The 19424-nt window shown below is 43.5% G+C and overlaps 1 protein-coding gene and 1 long non-coding RNA gene across 5 annotated transcripts in view; both read left to right on the top strand.

The window, feature by feature from the left end:
- The window catches only part of FAF2 (Fas associated factor family member 2), a 52421-nt gene extending 39517 nt beyond the window's left edge, over positions 1-12904 (top strand). For 2 of the 3 annotated variants that reach the window (XM_003123660.4, XM_005661468.3), the window contains 3 exons: positions 455-626; positions 1988-2131; positions 9657-12904. In XM_003123660.4, coding sequence (XP_003123708.1) covers positions 455-626; positions 1988-2131; positions 9657-9839 — 499 coding nt within the window. In that variant the 3' untranslated portion in view covers positions 9840-12904. The remainder of the gene's footprint in view (positions 1-454; positions 627-1987; positions 2132-9656) is intronic. The other variant, XM_005661467.3, reaches the window with a different exon arrangement.
- Positions 14033-19424, top strand: part of LOC106509473 — an 11205-nt gene continuing 5813 nt past the window's right edge. For both annotated transcript variants that reach the window (XR_001307045.2, XR_002341732.1), the window contains exons 1-2: positions 14033-14207; positions 18078-18154. This is a non-coding gene — a long non-coding RNA (uncharacterized LOC106509473). The remainder of the gene's footprint in view (positions 14208-18077; positions 18155-19424) is intronic.

The raw sequence follows: 19424 nt of genomic DNA, 5'->3' as shown, positions 1-19424 counted from the left end.
ATGGAAGTTCCCAGGCCAGGGATCGAGTCTGCGCCACAGCTGCAGCAATGCTAGATCCTCAACCCACTGTGCCAGGCTGGGGGTGGAACCTACACCTCTACACCAACCTGAGCCACTGCAGTTGGATTCTTGAAATCCATTATGCCATAGTGGAAACTCCTTGATCATTGTTTTATAGCAAAATACTGTGTTATTTCTATTAGGATTGAGGGGAAACGATTTGAAAAGTTAAAAGGAGAGGGAAAAGCTTGCTTTTTTTTTTTTTTTTTGCCAAATTGAGGAAAGAGATGGCTCATTCAGATTCTGCATGCTCTGCTTTGGAATATGTTATACTAGTGTGAAATAGTCATCCACCAAGATTGTAAACCTTTTAGCCCCCCAAAATTTCAACATAAGAAAACACAGAGCTTTGTGAGATTTACCTTTTTTCTCTATGCATTTGATCTGTCTGTAGGGAAGAACGGAACCAGACCCAGGTGCTGAGACAGCAACAGGATGAGGCATACTTGGCATCTCTCAGGGCTGACCAGGAGAAAGAGAGAAAGAAGCGGGAGGAGCGAGAGCGAAAACGGCGGAAGGAGGAAGAGGTACAGCAGCAGAAGTTGGCAGAGGAGAGGCGGCGGCGGGTAAGGAACCTGTCTTTACTCCGTGGGACTCCCAGGCTGGTCTTTTCTTAACTGGGGAAGGAAAATAACTAGATGATGGGATTGAGAACAATTCGAATTCTCCATGATATTTTAATATTTACTATGCTTTCACAAAAATGTATTTTTGAATTTTTTTGTAAAAAGTCATAAGTTCCCATTGTGGCTCAGCGGGTTAAGAATCCTACTGGTATCCATGAGGATGCGAGTTCAATCCCTCGCCTCACTCAGTGAGTTAAAGGATCTGGCATTACCATGAGCTGTGGTGTAGGTTGCTGTGGCTGTGGTATAGGCCAGCAGCTGCAGCTCTGATTCAACCCCTAGCCTGGGAATTTCCATATGCTGCAGGTGTGGCCATAAAAAAAAAATTTATTAAAACAAAAAAATGAGGGAGTTCTTGTCATGGTGCAGCAGAAACGAATCTGACTAGGAACCATGAGGTTGCGGGTTTGATCCCTGGCCTCGCTCATTGGTTTAAGGATCTGGCGTTGCCATGAGCTGTGGTGTAGGTCGCAGATGCAGCTCGAATCTGGTTTTGCTGTGGCTGTGGTGTAGGCTGGCGGCTACAACTCCGATTAGACCCTAGCCTGGGACCCTCCATATGCCAAGGGTGCAAGCCCTAGAAAAGACAAAAAAAAAAAAAAAAAGTAAAAATCAGGCAAAATTACTAATAGAAATAGTAAGCAGTTAAAAACGCTAATTCACAGCAGTAGTTTTTAAGCATTTATTCTTAGCATTAGCATCAGTGTTAACTCTTGACATTTCATTATCTTGTTTCATTATGTATTGTCACTTGATTATAGACAGTGTCTTTTAGTTATTCCCTGTTTTCAAAGTTATGTACTTTCGTATACTTAATAAATAATACAGTGATGCAGTAGTATGTAGTCAATAAGTATAATTTGAATTAGGGTGTTTCTGACTCTTGCCAAGAAGTATTTCTTCTGATACTGGTCATTGATTTTTCATCTGACTGCCCAATTAACCTACATAATGATGTATTTCTTGTTTCTTTGTTCCTTTTTTTTTTTTTTTTTTTTTGTCTTTTTGCTATTTCTTGGGCCGCTTCCGCGGCATATGGAGGTTCCCAGGCTAGGGGTCAAATCGGAGCTGTAGCCACCGGCCTACGCCAGAGCCACAGCAACGTGGGATCCGAGCCACATCTTCAACCCACACCACAGCTTACGGCAATGCCGGATCGTTAACCCACTGAGCAGGGCCAGGGACCAAACCCGCAACCTCATGGTTCCTAGTCGGATTCGTTAACCACTGCGCCACGGCGGGAACTCCTCTTTGTTCCTTAATTGGAACTGTAGCCTCAACTTTTATTTGTGTCTCTACAGAATTTACAAGAGGAGAAGGAAAGGAAGTTGGAGTGCCTGCCCCCGGAGCCTTCCCCTGATGACCCTGAGAGTGTCAAAATAATTTTCAAACTACCCAATGATTCTCGAGTAGAGAGACGATTCCACTTTTCACAGTCTCTAACAGTAAGGACTGCCTAAGTTGTGTGAAGTGTATATAGAGTTTGGGCTGTAGATTTGGAAACTTTTAAGGACTTTCAAGAATGTCATTGGTATATCTGCTTTTCTTTTTTTTTTTTTTTTTTTTTTTTTTTGTCTTTTTGTCTTTTTGTCTTTTGTTGTTGTTGTTGTTGCTATTTCTTGGGCCGCTCCCGCGGCATATGGAGGTTCCCAGGCCAGGGGTTGAATCGGAGCTGTAGCCACCGGCCTAGGCCAGAGCCACAGCAACGCGGGATCCGAGCCGCGTCTGCAACCTACACCACAGCTCACGGCAACACCAGATCGTTAACCCACTGAGCAAGGGCAGGGACCGAACCCGCAACCTCATGGTTCCTAGTCGGATTCGTTAACCACTGCGCCACGACGGGAACTCCATATCTGCTTTTCTGATGACTAGGGGAGGAAGGGAGATGGGGCTGAGAGAAGAGTGCACTGAATTATTGTAGGTTCTTTCAGATCTAGCTGCCAACTCAAAGCAGTTATCAAGGTTTCATTTCATCGTGTTTGAGCTCTGCTACAAAGAAAAGGTGCCTTACCAAGAAGTACCACAAAAGACTTGTGTGTTGGAGGTGGAAGGTTCTTCCATGCTGCTTGAGTTGCATTGGCTTCCACACCCACCAGAATCCCTTGCTGTATAGAGAAAATTCTATCTACACTGCCCAAGACACACTGGAAATACACATGCAGGTTGCATGCAGTTATCACTCTTTCTACTCATTTAGCTCGTAAGAAGGGCCACTAAGTGGGGCCACCTTGTATATTTGGTATCCATAGGTAATAGTGTTTGTCATTCCATAGGGATATAGTCAAAAGCAGAGACTTTCAGAGTCTCACAAAATGGGGATCAAATTCTCATTTTTCCAGTGTTAATAAATGTGTTTCCTTGGTCAGTTTACTTAATCTCTAAAGCTTCAGTTTCTTCATCTGTAAAATGGGTATAATAGGCACTCTCTAATAGAATTGTTAGGATCAAGTTCCTATGTAAAGTGCTCAACGTTGTTCCTGGCTCTTGGTAAGCATTCAAATGCTGTTAATTTTGGCGTTTATTATCAAAAGGAAGTTTCTGTTTGAGAATTGGTTTGTCACCTTTCCAAATCTACAACTACAATAGACTCTGCTGTTTCCCTAATCACTTGAAATAATCAGAATAAACTGCATAATAGAAATGTGGATGCTCTGTAGTCAGATGAGGAAGCTAGGTAACACATCGATTATTTCTTCCTGTTTAACTGGAGAACATTGGACAAGTTATAGAATCTTTTATAGGGCCTCAGATATCCCACATGTAAAATGGAAGTATAATCTACTTCTGAAAATGGTAAGTGAAGGTATATCAGACACTGTGCTAGGCACCCTAAGTGGTGTGCAGTTGAGTAAATCATGGTTTAGGAATTTATGGAGGATTCAAAGCGCTAATTCAGATTAGAACATTGTGAGGCATCCCGGTGAGAGAACAGTGGCTTCCTCATTTTATTTCTCTCTCGTTTATACATTGATTTATATGGGAGAAGTTGCTTACATCTCTAGCTTTGGATTTTTTAGTTGAGATAAGATGAATGAGCCACACTTAGGACCTACCACATAAGTAGATGGTTACTAAGTGTTCATTCCTTTCCCTTCGTGAGTTTCATAAATACCGGTTTGCGTATGGATTTTAGCTTGTAGCCGTGTGGGATAACAGTGTCTCTGTAGTACACCATGCTCTTATGGAGCTGTTGCTCCTCAGATTCTCATTACCATTATGTATGGTAAAAAGCCTAACCAGAATTTAGTCTCTTGAGTTTTGGAGGAAAATCCACTGAATAGAATAGACTTGTAATCACAGGGGAACCACCCCATTTGTTAAATATTTAATCCATATAGGCTTTTAAATAGGTTCACACTAAAAGATATTTATTTAATTTGTAAAAATTTTAAAGGGGTACCTGCCATGGCACAGTGGGTTATGGATTTGGCCTTGTCTCTGGTGGTGAGGGTTGGATCCCCTAGCACAGTGGGTTAAGGATCTGGCATTGCCATAGCTATGGCATAGGTTGCAGCTGCAGCTCAGATTCAGTCCCTGGCCCAGGAACTTCCATGTGCAGCTGAAAAGAAAAATGATAATAATAATAAATTTTCAAAATAAACTTCAGGAGTTCCCTCAGAGGCTTAAGGATCCTGCATCATCACTGCTGTGGCTCAGATTTGATCCCTGGCCTGGGAACCTTTGCATACTGTGGGCATGACCAGTAAACAATAAATAAAATAAACTTCAGATGGAGAGAAATGCTTGGTAAATGGGGACAAAACTCAGAGATGGGAAAGAAGTATATGAGGAGGAGAGATGTAGTAGCAGTGCTAGCCTTTCATTTAACTTATAATATATAACTAATGAACTACAGTTTTTTGGTGCTCATGTAAACTTTGTGTGATCTTTCTGTGAGCTCTATCCTTTGCAAATATTTTCAGTGAGTGAATGTTCAGTGAAATGCTCAGTTTGCACATGATGCTCAGCTTGTGGTAATGGTTAAGTGCTAGGATGAAAAAAGGATAAACTGTAGAGGAATCTCCAGCACCCATAAGTGAGCAGAGATGTGGCAGCTGATTTTGTCTTAAATGAATGCATATAATAGAGAATCCAGGAGTTCCCATTGTGACTCAGTAGGTTAAGGACCAAACATAGTCTCCATGAGGAGACAGGTTCAATCCCTGGCCTTGCTCAGTGGGTTGAGGATCTGGTGTTGCCACAAGCTGTGGAAGATGCAGCTTCCATTTGATGTTGCCATGGCTGTGGCATAGGCCTCAGCTGCCGCTCAGATTCAGCCCCTAGCTGAGTAACTTCCACATGTCACCAGTGTGGCCCTAAAAAGGGAAATGAAAAGAATCCAGGAGTTCTTTGTGGCATAGTGGGTTAAGCATCCAACATTGTCACTGCAGTGGCTTCGGTCGCTGCTGTGGTATGGGTTCAGTCCCTGGTCTGGGAAGTTCAGCATGGCAAAGGCACAGCCAAAAAAAGGAGAGAGAGAATCCAAATTATACTCAGCCCAGAAATCTTTTCTCTTTTCTTTTTTTTGGCCACTTCCCAGGCCAGGGATAGAACCCATGCCACAAGGAGTGACAATACCAGATCCTTAACCTGCTAGGTCACCAGGAACTTCTGTATGCCACAGGTGTGGCCATAAGAAGGAAAAGAAAAATAGTTTGCATCTACTATCCCCAAACTCCCAGTCCATCCCACTCCCCCTTGGCACCCACAGGTCTTTCTCTGTGTTTGTGAGTCCGTTTCTGTTTTGTAGGTAGGTTCATTTGTGCTATATTTTAGATTCCACATATAAGTGATATGTCATATGGTATTTGTCTTTTTCTGACTTGCTTCACTTAGTATGTTAATCTCTAGGTTCATCCATGTTGCTGCAAATGGCATTATTTTGATCTCTCTTTTTTGTTGTTTTTTTTTGGTTTGTTTTTTGTTTTTTAGGGCTGAACCCATAGCACATGGAAGTTCCCAGGCTAGGGGTCAAATCAGAGCTGCAGCTGCCAGGCTGCAACACAGCCACAGCGGCGTGGGATCCGAGCCATATCTGCGACCCATACCACAGCTCACGGCAAGGCCGAATCCCCAACCCACTGAACGAAGCCAGGAATCATGGATCCTAGTCAGATTCATTAACCGCTGAACCATAAAGGGAACTCCCTATTTTTATCTTTTTTATGGCTGATTAGTATTCCTGTGTGTGTCTGTGTGTATGCGTGTACACAAACACCACATCTTTATCCATTCCTCTGTTGATGGACATTTAAGTTGCTTCCATGTCTTGGTTATTGTGAATAGTGCTCCTGTAAACTAGTGGTGCTTTTTTTTTTGTCCTTTTAGGACTATACCCATGGCTAGGGGTCAAATCAGAGCTCACAACCTATGCCACAGCAATGCAGGATCCAAGCCACGTCTATAACCTACAGCACAGCTCACGGCAACATGACATCCTTAATCCACTGGGTGAGGCCAGGGATTAAACCCTCATTCTCATGGATACTAGTTGGGCTCATTACCACTGAGCCACAATGAGAACTCCACATGTATCTTAGTGAGTTATAGTTTTGTCCAGGTATATGCTCAGGAGTGGGATTCCTGGGTCACATTGTAGTTCTATACTCAGTTTTCTGAGGAACCTCCACACTCTTTTCCATAGTGGTTGTACCAACTTACATTCCCACCAACAATGAGGAGGGTTCCCTCTTCTCCACACCTTCTTCAGCATTTGTTATTTGTAGACTTACTAATGATGGCCATTCTGACTTGTGTGAGGTGGTACCTCATTGTAGTTTTGATTTATATTTCTCTAATAATTAGTGATGTTGAACTTTTTTTTTTTCATGTGCCTACTGCTGTATGCCTGTTCTTAATGTGGTATTAAGAGACAGGGAGATAAAGGTGGCCTGTTCCATGATTATTACACATTTTAAGTTTTCCTAATGTTGCCTTACTTCATGTTAAGAATTTATCTGTACCTTGTCAGAGCCAGACCAGGGTGAAGAGGGCATTCCCACAGTGGAGAGATCCATGTGGGTGTCAGATCTCAATCTAAGTTTTTTTTTGTGTGTTATTTTTCCAGTACCATTTTTTTTCCCCACTGTTCAGCATAGTGATCCAGTTACACATACATATATACATTCTTTTTTTTCTCCCATTATTATGCTCTGTCATAAGTAACTAGACATAGTTCTCAATGCTTACACAGCAGGATCTCATTGCTATTCCATTCCAAAAGCAATAGTTTGTACCCATTAACCCCAAGCTCCCAATCCATCCCACTCCCTCCCCCTCCCCGTAGGCAACCACAAGTCTATTCTCCAAGTCCATGATTTTATTCTCTCTGGAAAGGTTCATTTGTGCTATATATTAGATTCCAGATATAAGTGATATCATATGGTATTTGTATTTCTCTTTCTGACTTACTTCACTCAGTATGAGAGTCTCTAGTTCCATCCATGTTGCTGCAAATGGTCAGTCAAGTTTTAAGGTAGGTGAAGTTCCTCATCATGGCTCAGTGGTTAACGAATCCGACTAGGAACCATGAGGTTGCAGGTTCGATCCCTGGCCTTGCTCAGTGGGTTAAGGACCCGGCGTTGCCGTGAGCTGTGGTGTAGGTCGCAGACTCGGCTCAGATCCTGTGTTGCTGTGGCTCTGGCGTAGGCCGGCAGCTACAGTTCCAATTTGACTCCTAGCCTCAGAACCTCCATATGCCAAGGGTGCAGCCCTAGAAAAGACAAAAGAAAAGTAAGTTTTAAGGAAGGTACCCACATGTGGGGGGAGTCCAGTGCCAGTCAGAGCCCAAATTCCCTGGGCTTGAGGGAGTGTTAATGCCAGAACTGGGTAAGGAGAGGGTTGTACATGAAGAAATGAGCATATAGAGTGAGATACAGATAAAGACGTGTGTATGTATGTACACATTTTCTCTAGCTTTCTTCACAACGAGTGCTTGGGAGGATTGACACCCCAATAGTAATGAACATACCTAGCACTTGAATCATGGCTTGTGAATACCATTGTCCATTAAGAACAATCGGGGCTCCTTGGAGAAATGGCTGATTCTAGGGCTGGAGAGACGGGGGGAATACAAGATTAGCCTGGAACACCTTGTGCCCCAAAGCAAGGAATTATTCAAAGAACAATGGAGACTTGTCAGAAAGATACAGAAGCCAGCTTGAGCGGGCTCCTTGGACTCCATCTGAAACAATTTGCGCCTTATAACCTATTGAATAAAATAGGAATTCCGAAGTTCCTGTCGTGGCGCAGTGGTTAACGAATCTGACTAGGAACCATGAGGTCGCAGGTTCGATCCCTGGCCTTGCTCAGTGGGTTAAGGATCCGACGTTGCCGTGAGCTGTAGTGTAGGTTGCAGACGTGGCTGGGATCCCGCGTTGCTGTGGCTCTGGCGTAGGCCGGTGGCCACAGCTCCAGTTGGACCCCTAGCCTGGGAATCTCCACATGCCGCAGGAGCGGCCATAGAAAAGGCAAAAAGGCAAAAATAAAATAAAATAAAAAATAAAAAAATAGGAATTCCTAGCTCTATATTAATATAAGTAAAGAAAGTTTGAGGAGCAGAATGTCTTCATAGTTTCAGAACACTTCCCCACAAAATACTCATTAATTACAAAGGAGGAAAGGATAACTTAGAGTGGAGAGGCCTGGCAGGCACCAGTGGTCAAAGTGAACATCATTGGTAATGGAACAAATTGAAATGGTACTGCACTTGAATGGGATGCGTTGAGTACAATGCAGCATTATTTTATTTCCGTAATACTCCTGCCAGAGATCCATAACTGGAATCTAATCATGAGTAGACATTACGTAACTGAGAGACATTCTAGGAGTTCCCTGGTGGCGTAGTGGTTAAGGATCCAGCATTGTCATTGCTGTAACTCAGGTCACTGCTGAGGCGCCAGTTTGACCCCTGGCCCAGGTGCAGCTGAACGAAAACAAAAAGGAGACAGACATACTACAAAATAACTGACCAGTAATCTTTAGAAATGTGTCAAAGTCATGAAAATCAAGAATTCTGAGGATTTTCTAAGTCTTTTTTTTTTTTTTTTAATCGATTTTCAATGTTCAGATTTTCTAAGCCTTAAAGGAGCAGATTTAGGAGATGTGGTCACTACCAAACGCAACACACAATTGTAAACTGGTTCTTTTTGCCATAAAAGGCAACTGTCGGAGTTCCCATCATGGCTCAGCGGTTAACGAACCCAACTAGCATCCATGAGGACATGGGTTCGATCCCTACCAGCCGATTAGCATCCATGAGGACACGGTGCCCTGGCCTCGCTCAGTGGGTTGAGGAGCTGGCATTGCTGTGAGATGTGGTGTAGGTTGCAGATGCAGCTTGGATCTGATGTTGCTTTGGCTGTGGCATAGGCCCATGGCTCCAGCTCCAATTTGACCCCTAGCCTGGGAACCTCCATTTGCTGCAGGTGTGGCCCTAAAAAGGCAAAGAAAGATAAAAATAGAAATAAAGGCAACTGTCAAAACTAGAATGGGTCCTGAATAAAAATGTAATGTATATTATTATAATACTGTAATAATGTGCCACCCTGATTTTGAGGGTTGTATTATGAATGAGCTTGTCATGTCATGCACAAGTATTCTGGGGTGATGGGACATTCAGTTGGTAGCTCACTTAGAACTGGTTTCAAAATAAAAAATTTTGTGTCCCATACTTCCACCTTTTCTGTAACTTGATTATTTCTAACAAAAAATGTTTAGCTTTATATCAGAAGTTTTCAAAGAAGAAACAGGTCAGTTCAGATTAGGACTAGCATTGGGCTATGTAATAAATTTCTTAGAGCTGCCCTATGTATTTGCTCTGTGAAATGGATTGACTTTGAAATGGAATTTCAATGTGATGTAATGACTTCATGTCTCAGTCATCCTGGAAAGAGCTGGAATTTATTTGATTTCATGGTTGTGTGTCTGTCTTTTTCTCACTGCCTTTTTTTTGTATGACCTCTACAGGTAATCCACGACTTCTTATTCTCTTTGAAAGAAAGCCCTGAAAAGTTTCAGATTGAAGCCAATTTTCCCCGGAGGGTGCTGCCCTGCATTCCTTCAGAGGAGTGGCCCAACCCCCCCACACTGCAGGAGGCCGGACTCAGCCACACAGAAGTTCTCTTTGTTCAGGACCTAACAGATGAATGACACTTTTTTTCCTCTCCTCCTCTCCCACCCCAATCCCTAAAAGAAATGGAAAACAAAAAAAAAAAAAAAAAGAGAAATTCATATTATTATTATTATAATACAATATTTTTTTTAAAAGACTGCTGCATCCTAAGGAAGGATCAAAAACCATGCTGCCTGCAAGAGTCACCACCTGTGTGTGTGCATGAGGTTAGCAATGAACGTTCCTGCTGGCAAGCCCACCCTTCCCTACTGCCTCTGCACCACGCACCTTCCAACGAAAGGAGACTCTTCACCTCCAACCCAGCCATGTCTCAACTGGGGAAGGGGACATTCCCACTAGTTCTCATTCATTCTTGCTTTTATGGAATATAAAAGTGAAACAAACCTCCATCAACCAGCTACTGCAGCATCTCCCGAAGACTTGCTTCTCCCACCTCTGGAGAAGAGAGGGAAGAGAAGGCACAGAGCAGAGATGTTCCTTTTACTTCCAACAGCTTATGAATAACTTTTAAATTTTTTTCTGTTGCTCTGTAATGACCAAAGGAATGAGGCTGACATAGGTGTATTTTTTTTCCCTTAACATTATTTGATAAAGAGCCAATTCTTAAACCCATGAGTTCATGCCCTGGGCTCCTCCCCACCAGAGTGTAATAAAGGTGCCCTGGGCTGGTTTGTGCTTATTTATGCAATTGTTCCTCTCATGTTCCCAGAGAGGTGGTTCTTTTTGGTCCAACTCTTTCTGTCCTTTCTTTCCATCTATGCACCCCACTTGAAGCAGTGGGAGGAAATCTGGGTTTGTACCCCTGCAAAACCTGTATGTACAGATACACCCATATATGTGGTGTGAAGTCCATGTAGACTCACCTGTACACACAACTGCAGCTTTTCTTTGGAATCTGTACCAGGTGATCATTATGGGGTCTGATCCAAGGGTTAGCAGCTCTTCCTCTTCTGACACATGAATGCTGTTCCTGCCCAGCCCTGAGCTTTCCTGAATCGCCAAGCCTGGTGCCTTTCCAGAGGACTAGCAGGGCCTGTAGTGGAACCACTAGAACCACGTAAGAGTGCCCTGCCTCATTGGGAGTGTGGTGGTGGTGTATTTTAAGGACAAAGAAACTGAGGCCTTGAAGGGAGCCAAGACAGAACTCAGCCTCTTTAAACTGTTGAAGGGCACACTGCAGTTTTTGATGTTGCCACCTGCTGGAGGCAGTTTTTATCCTCTCTATTGCTATGTTGAAGTAATAGGGGTTTTAACCTCCGAATGTCTGTGGTTGACTTTATGGTAATGGGTACATGGGTCAGGCCATGTATCAACAGATGCCAGCGTGAGCTGGCAAGTATTCCAAAGTGTTGTGTAGCTAGACTGGTGCAGACTCATAATACTGCAACCTACTGAAATTAGTGCAGTTCCCTAGGATGCTATGAGGCCAGGGGTTCATATCAAGATAAAGTATAACTTGTTAGATTTGCAGTCTCCAAAGGCTTTCTCTTGCTTAGCTAAAACCTAAGGACCATTCATTGAGGTAGCGGTGATGTGGCTACTATATTCTTTGGCCTTCCGTGGTGGGGTAAAGACCAAGGGGCAGGTTGAAGAGCCTCATGGATATCACCCGGGGAGCCTGAGAATGTCTCAGTGGCCTTGGCACAGGCGTCTACAGCACCATCTCCAGGAAAATTTTGATTCTGCTCCTGGCTGCTTATTACTCTTCCACTGTTTCCTGATGTCACAGGCCAGCCCAGATGAGTGGGAAATAAGTGACTGTTGTCACATCCGGAGTGAATACCAGGATAAACCATGTTCTCCAATCCACCTTGTGTGAAGCCTGCTTCCTGCTGACAACCATGCAGAGAGGAATTCTTAATTGAAAGCCTCCCTCCGTGTCTGGAATTCATAGCTGTTTCCCTGGCAGTACACCGGGGGTATTAAAGACCTTCGCTAGGCTGAGTGTACTGAGTATCTTGCCCACATCTCTGCGAAGTTGTAAATTTTTTTTCTGAAATAATTCCACATTCATCTTATTCTACAATGTGCACTTTATGCCTCCTGCCTTTTGATAACTTGTCCAGTAAAGGAGATGAGCCGCCAGAATGTTTAGAAAAAGTCTGTTCATGTCAGTACAGCTCTTGGGATGGCCTGTCCATTTACTTAAGGTTTCAAGAGGCACCACATGAAGCTCATGCTCCTTCTAGTCCATGTTGAAACAGCCCTGCTTTATTCAGACCCAGTTCCTGTCTCCTTGCAGACCTAGAGCTGCTGCTTAGGTGCCATCTCCTTTCCTCCCCGATAGATGCACATTTTGTCAATGCCAGTACAATCTGTATGTTACTCCCAAGGACCTCTGGGAACTTGATGGGACCTGCAAGTGAGAAAATATTGAGAAGCCCATGATCTGTAAGCATTTGCTCTTGTTTCCAAATCACCACCGGGTTATTTCAGCTGTTTCCAAATGGCAGGTCATCAGCTAAACAAAAACACTTGTTTTCAATTTTGTCCTGCACTCCCAAGACTGAAGTAGATTTGGCTGAATTTCCATAGGAAATGACCAAGAAAAGACATCCAATTGGAGTCAGTTGAATTTCCTCAGCCTCAGTGGGGCCACTTCTGGTCTTTTCCACTTCTGCAGAATTTCCTGCAGCAAATACTTGTTTCTCCTTGTTTGCCTCCACTATGATGTTTGGATAAGAGATGGCCAGTGGAGAATATTTATCTCTTAAAAAAAAAAAACTAAAAAGAACCTAGAATCTTCAACAGAGCAGTCATTATGAAAATTGCTAATGGTGCCAAGGCCAAGGAAAAGGTTACAGAAAATGACTGTGGGAAGGAGTGATAACCCCCAGAATGCAAAATCAGGCGAGTATTATCTGGTGCTTGAACAAGGAGCTCCACTTTACAACTGGCTTTTTTTAGGACTTTTGAGGGACGCAGCAACAGAATATCCATCCATAAAGGATGCAGTGCCCCAGCTTGTACTGCACCTGAATAGTTATGTGATAATTTACTGAAGAAATCTAGTGTACTTTAAATTTTTTTCATAAAAGTTTACATTGTATTGTAGGTTAACATTAAATGTTTTATAACAAAATTCCTTAAGTTGTGGGTCTTTCTGTCTAGGGGAGATGTGATGTTTTTCTGTCTGGAGGCAAGGTTGGAAAACATTGGGAGGAAGGAACAAGGTATTGCATTGCCAAGAAGCAAGAGAGAATCAGAAGCAAAGAGTAAAATAGACCAGTACTGTGTTCCTGTGAAAAATGGCAACTCAGGGAGTTCCCATTGTGGCGCAGCAGAAACGAATCCGATTAGTATCCATGAGGATGCGGGTTCAATCCCTGGCCTCGCTCAGTGGATTGAGGATCCAGAGTTGCCGTGAGCTGTGTCTCACGCAGATGTGTCTCAGATACTGTGCTGCTATGGCTGTGGTGTAGGCTGGCAGCTGTAGCTTGGATTCAACCCCCTAGCCTGGGAATTTCCGTATGCTGCGGGTTCGGCCCTAAAAAGAAAAAAAAAAAAAAAAAAAGGCAGCTCAGGCAGTGTGCTATAAAGTGGAATTTAGATCTGCATTCAAATTGGGGCTCTGTCATTTGTAGCTTTGTGACCCCAGTAAGTTCTTTAGCGCCTGTGAGCTTTAATTTCACCAGCTGTAAATACTAACATCGTTTGCTTCAGAATACGTTTATAGGCTAAATCAGGTAAATGTATATGGAGCACCTGTCACAGAGGTGCCCCTGTGTTTATTCCTCTTTTTCTAAGGAAGTGTATTTTGAAGGTTTTTTGTTTTTGTTTTTTAATGCTAATTTCAGTTTCTTAAGGAATGACTTTTTTCCTACCATGTCCTTGCAAATGAGTGGCTGGAAAAGAGTCACTTTGGATCTGACAGATTTCGGACTATTGGAACTCCCTTCCTAGGGTATCTTTGCTTGTACTTTCCTTTCTAAGAGGAAATTAAGCCTTAGTTCTTTGCCTTTCTCTTTTCCACCATGTTTCCTGGGCAAATAATTCATTTTTGTTAGGGATTCTTGTCACCTTCAGAGTATGTTCTGTTGCTTATCCAAAGTTGTATTTTTTAAATGCACATCTTAAGTGTACATAGAATGTCTTCTCAATCTAGTAAGTCTGCAAGAAGAGTTTACCTTAAGTCAGAATCTACTAAAAATGAACACTTCACAATTGATTGTAAAGCTTATATATAAAGATTTTGCCATCAATTAACAGAGTCACGGAAACTTGCAAACTGATGCTGGATACACCTGGTCTCAAATCCAGGCTTTGGCTGTGATTTTGGCCAACGAACCTCAACTCTCTTCAGTTTCATCGTCTGTAAAATACGGCCAAATGTAGCATTTCCATGAAGATTCAATGAATTGCTGCTGCAGAGTGCCTGGCACACAGTAAGTGTTGGGTAAAAGCCCCTATCACTATTTTTCATTTTGTAGTTTGCCCACTACAAGCAGTTTACCCCCTGTGGATCAAAGGGGAGGGAAATGGGGAGGGGTGGCAGCTTTTGCTTATGGGTAGATAGTGCCCAATGCTTTCTTGACATACTTCCGTCCTTGTGGTTGGAATTCCATGTGCGCTTTTACCCTGATCGAGCCCCGAGCCCCCAGCATCCCTTGTGCCTCTTCTGCCACTTTGATGCACTGTCCTTATGGACAAGCTCCTGAAGCACATACCATTTGCTTGGACTACTTTATCCTGCTCTGGTTGCTATTGACCATTCTCCAGATATTGGCAACGGATACCTTCCTCTCCGAGTGCAACTTCAATGACATCTACATCTGTAAATTCCCTAAAACTCCAGTCCTTCCCATCCTGATTTGCCTCATTTGGCAGCTGAGTAATGTGGGAAAGGCTTTAGAGTCAAATCTGGATTTGAAACTGTTGCTGCTGACTGATCCAGGGCAAGTTTCCTCCTATGTAAACCTGGCAGTACATTCTTGCAAAGTCTGGGTGTTGTTTAAAGGAGCTGATATCTGCAAAGTGCTTGGTGCTGTGCTTGGACACTTAGTTGAATGTTCACATCCTCCCGGCCCCCAACCCCAGCAGTGCCATACTTTCAGCATGGCCTTCACTCAGAACCGCTGCACTCTCAGCACTTAAGAACCAATCCCTCTCACCACAGCTGTTATCGCTTCAACTCCACAGCCTCTGCTCTGCCCTCAAGGCCTTTCTGTTTCTTCCCTGTCTCCATCTCCCTACTGGAATCATCTTGTCTTCATACTTCTCTCCACTACTGACTGTCAAATTCCCAAAGTAAACTGTTTGATTTCTCTCTCTTGCTCCTTCAGCTGCAGAATCCTAGTATGCATCACAGTGGTCTGAGGAGCCCTCGGCGTTGGTGCCCATTCCTTTGACCAAGCTCTAGGAAACCCCACACGTTTCTACCCCACAGGCACTGCTACACTGTCTTAGATCCAAGCCTGCCTGCGTCTTCCTTGCTCCAAGCCCATTATAACAACTCACTTCCTAAGAAAATTGAGGTCTTGTCACAAAATGTCCTCATCTTTATTTCGGCTCAAAATTGTTCTGTGATGTCACCTGCTTCCTCTTTCCTTTCTGCCTTGTGGGTGTATTTTCTTTTAAAAGAGATCATAACTTGCACTGAGGAAAATGTCCAGCTCTTAAATCCACAGCTTGGTAAAATTTTACTTAAGTGTGCACCAAAACCAAGGTGCAGAATACCTCATCACCTCCAGAAAGTTCCCTCGTGCATCTTCCCAGTAAATAAATAGCCTCTCAGAGATGACTAACTATTCTGACTTCTTTCACCATAGAAGTCTATTGTGTCCTTAAATTTCATATAAATGGACTCCTTATGTATGTGTGTATGATTTTATAAGTTTTCATGGTGGGAAACTTCATGACGTTCAAAGAAAAAAAAATTCATTATACCACACTGTCCAGGGAGGTCCATTGTTAATATTCTGATGTTTATCTTCCCAGAATTTTCATTGCATATAAAAGCCTTTTTAGAAATGGGATAATATTGTAAATACTGTATTATCTTTCACATTCTATATCTTTTGGGGGGGGGGAGCCGCAGTTGCGGCATATGAAGGTTCCCAGGCTAGAGGTCAAATCAGAGCTACAGCTGCTGCCTACACCACAGCCACAGCAACACCAGATCCAAGCTGTATCTGCAACCTCTACCACATCTCATGGCAATGCCAGATCCTTAACCCACTGATCGAGGTCAGGGATCCAACCTGCGTCCTCCTGGATACTAGTCAGAATCATTTCTGCTGAGCAACAGTGGGAATTCCGTCTATATCTTTTTTAATGGCTAAGGAGCATTTCAATGAATGGATGTACCATAAATTGATCAAAAGGTTCTTGTGACACTTAGGTTGTTTAAATTTTTTTTTTTTTTTGCTTTTCTAGATAATAGATTGATAAACATCCCTATAGCTAAATATGCACATCCATGTTTATTTTCTCAGGGAAAAAAAAAATTCTAGAAGTGAAGTTACTGAGTCAAAAAGGAGTGGAAATTTTTACTTTTTAAAATGTTTGTGTTATCTCCAAATTATAGTCCAGAAAAGTTATTTATACTCCTACCAGCACTGTGTGCTTGGCCCTCCATCTGTGTTAGCATCGCCAGACTTGTACCAACAGATATTCCCCTTTCAACTGCTTGAATCTCTATCTTCCACCAAAAAAATGTTTGGCCTCTCCTCTCTTATAAAACCTTAATCTTGTCTTACCCACAAGCCACCACCCTGTCCCCTTCCCTGCCAAGATAGTTTGCACAACCAACCTCCACTTCTTTCTTAACCCCCTGTCCATTCTACTATCATCTCCACTGACCATCTCTTATGGTCACCCATGACCTCTTAATTGCTATTCTCATTGGACTCTCATGAGACTTTTTGGAATGTAAAAGTGGTCCAGCTGATACTTGACCCAAAGTGAGTGTCTCCTTGTTTCCGTTCCCACAAGTTGAGGGTTAAACAACTCATACTTTATCCCGAGGGCCATGGAAGGACTTTAAACAAGGAAAGCACATCAGATTGGGGTTTTAGAAAACTGATTCTCTCACTGGGAGACAGGATGGGAGGGGTCAAGATGGCAGTGAAGACTAATAAGTGACATGATGGAGTCATGGATCAGGAGTGGGCTGGGGATGGAGAGAGACTAATGAACCTAGCACTACCTAGAAGACACAATGACCAAGACTCAGAAGGTGATTAGAAATGAAGGGTCAAGGAGAGTGAGAAATTAAAAATGATGCCCAGGTTTCTGACAGCTGAATTTAGGAACAAAGAAAGTTGCAGGTGACGTTGGCAGGTGCTATTTCAGTGGAGGAGTACAGTGTCAAAGGCAGAAGTAATGCATGGGAAGTGAAGTGGAAAGACCGAATATGGGCAGCTCTTAAAGTTTGTCAGTAAAATGACGGGGGAAATACAGTAAGCCAGAGAAGAGCCAGGACAGGAAGGGTTATTTGTTCTAAGGTAAGAGAGGTTTCATTACGTTTAAATGCTAAAAGCAATGAGATTTTATTTATTTTTTTAATTTTTTTGGCCACACCCTCAGCCGGTGGAAGTTCCCCAGCTAGGGATGGAACACACACCACAGCAGTGACATAAGCCACAGCTGTGACAACACTGGATCCTCAACCCGATGAGCTACATGGGAACTCCAGAGCTTTTCTTTTAAAAAGGTGCAAAAAAGTATAAAGAAAACTATTATTCACATTCCTACCACCCCAAATCATTAACATTGATATTTTGGCATATTTGCTTCTAGCTTTTAAAAAATATACATACACTTTGGTTAAAATCACCCAAAATGTTTATATATCTGCCAAAATAAATCCATTCATGGTCATCGGATATGGATAATTTCTGGCCGAGCTGGGCCCCAGCTCCAGCCCCTCAGATGACCTGCTTTGGCCTTGAATGCTGACTGGCCGGCCTTGAGCCTCTGCTGTTCAGAGGACTTTCCCAGCATACACTTCTCTATCAGAGAATTCATCTGTGGTCAAAATAACAATGGAGGCCAATGGATGTGTCCCAGCTTCTCAGAACTGCAGAGGTCCAGGGAGTAGACACCATGATACAAAAAATAATTGGTAATGGGAGAGAAAACAGTTAATTTCATTATGCAGGGATACTGGAAAGAGAGGGCAAGGCCTGTGTAAGATCACCTGAACCTGGGGCTGGAGTCAGCTTCCCACAGCAGCTCACCTATTTACTCACTTATTCAGCCATCTATTCAGGAAATACTCACCAGTGCCTGCTGTGTTCTTGCCCCTTTGTTAGGGTCTGGAAGGTGTCAAATGTGATGGTCCTTCGTCTGGTGAGGCAGAGATGTGGGCAACCGGCAGGGTTCACGACAGGTGAGGCATCTGTGTGGTGTGCGATGGAAACCCAGAGCAGAGTGTGGCCCGCTCTGGCTTGAGGGAGGGGACGTATCAAGCTGGGCTTTGGGAATGGAGCATGCTTACCGGGAGGAGGGAATTCAAGGATTTGAGGCAATTTAGTGTGATTCACAGGCCAAGGGAGCAGGGGTCACAAGGCATCTTCCCATCTCTAAGCCTCAGGCCCAACTTTCCTCAGCAGGAACTAGGAAGGTAGGAACAGATTTACAGACAAGAAAACAGATGAAAGATCCCATGAGAGGGAACTCGGCAGCATGATGGGTGCTCACGAAATGTGAGTGATCCTCCAAGCAGAGAAAACAGCACAACAGCAGGGCATGCTGGAAAAACATGGGTACCTGGGGGCGGCAAGAAGGGAGGAGAGAGACTAGATTCTTCCACTGCCTCATGCCCTCCCACAAGGAAGCTGGGGAAGACAACCTGGAAACCCATTCCTTTGACATAGTCTGTTTTTCTCTGAAATGACAAAGGGGGTTTATATCTGGGGTTGAAGTCAGCCTCCACACTCAAAGAAGAGGAGAAGAGGTGTTCCCTTGTGGCACAGTGGGTTAAGTATCCAGCATTGTCACTGCAGCTGCTCAGATTGCTGCTGTGGCTCAGGTTCAATCCCTGACCTGGGAACTTCCACATGCCACAGGCACGACCCAAAAAAAGAGAAGAAAAATTAAAAAAACTCCTTCTGTGGCTGGCAGCCCCCTAAGGACCCCTCTAAGGGACAGAGCCTTCCACTTCCTATTGTATCCAGGGGGTGGCAGTGGGGAGGGGTCCCGTTAGGGTTTTTCAGAAGTGGATTCTCCAACTTGGAGAATGTACAGTGGAGACTACAAAGCTATTCCTGATTCTCTCGTTTTCTACCTGGGCCTGGACTTAGGCCTCTTGGTGCCTCAGTTCCTCTAATAAATATCTCTACTCAGGGTTTTGAGGAGCACATGAAACACTATGGGATCTGGCCCCTACCTTCCTCTCCAGCTTCACCCTGTGCACTTGCCCAAACCCATTTCTTGCCTCTGAGCCTTTGCACATTGTTTCCTCCCTCTGGAGGAACTCCTGACCAGCTCCTTCTCATCACTCAGGTCTCACTAATCTCAATGTTGCCTCCTCTGTAAGACCACCCCTACCCTATATCAGGATGCACCCCGCCTCTGTATTCTCCTTCACTGCCCTTGTTATAACTTGAAACTGTTGTTTACTTGTATACTTTCTGTCCCTCTTTCTGGAACACCAGCTT

Source organism: Sus scrofa, chromosome 2, assembly GCF_000003025.6.
Source record: "Sus scrofa isolate TJ Tabasco breed Duroc chromosome 2, Sscrofa11.1, whole genome shotgun sequence".
Classification (NCBI taxonomy): domain Eukaryota; kingdom Metazoa; phylum Chordata; class Mammalia; order Artiodactyla; family Suidae; genus Sus; species Sus scrofa.
Note: the sequence above shows the minus strand (reverse complement) of the source record. Positions and strands in the feature narration are given on the sequence as shown.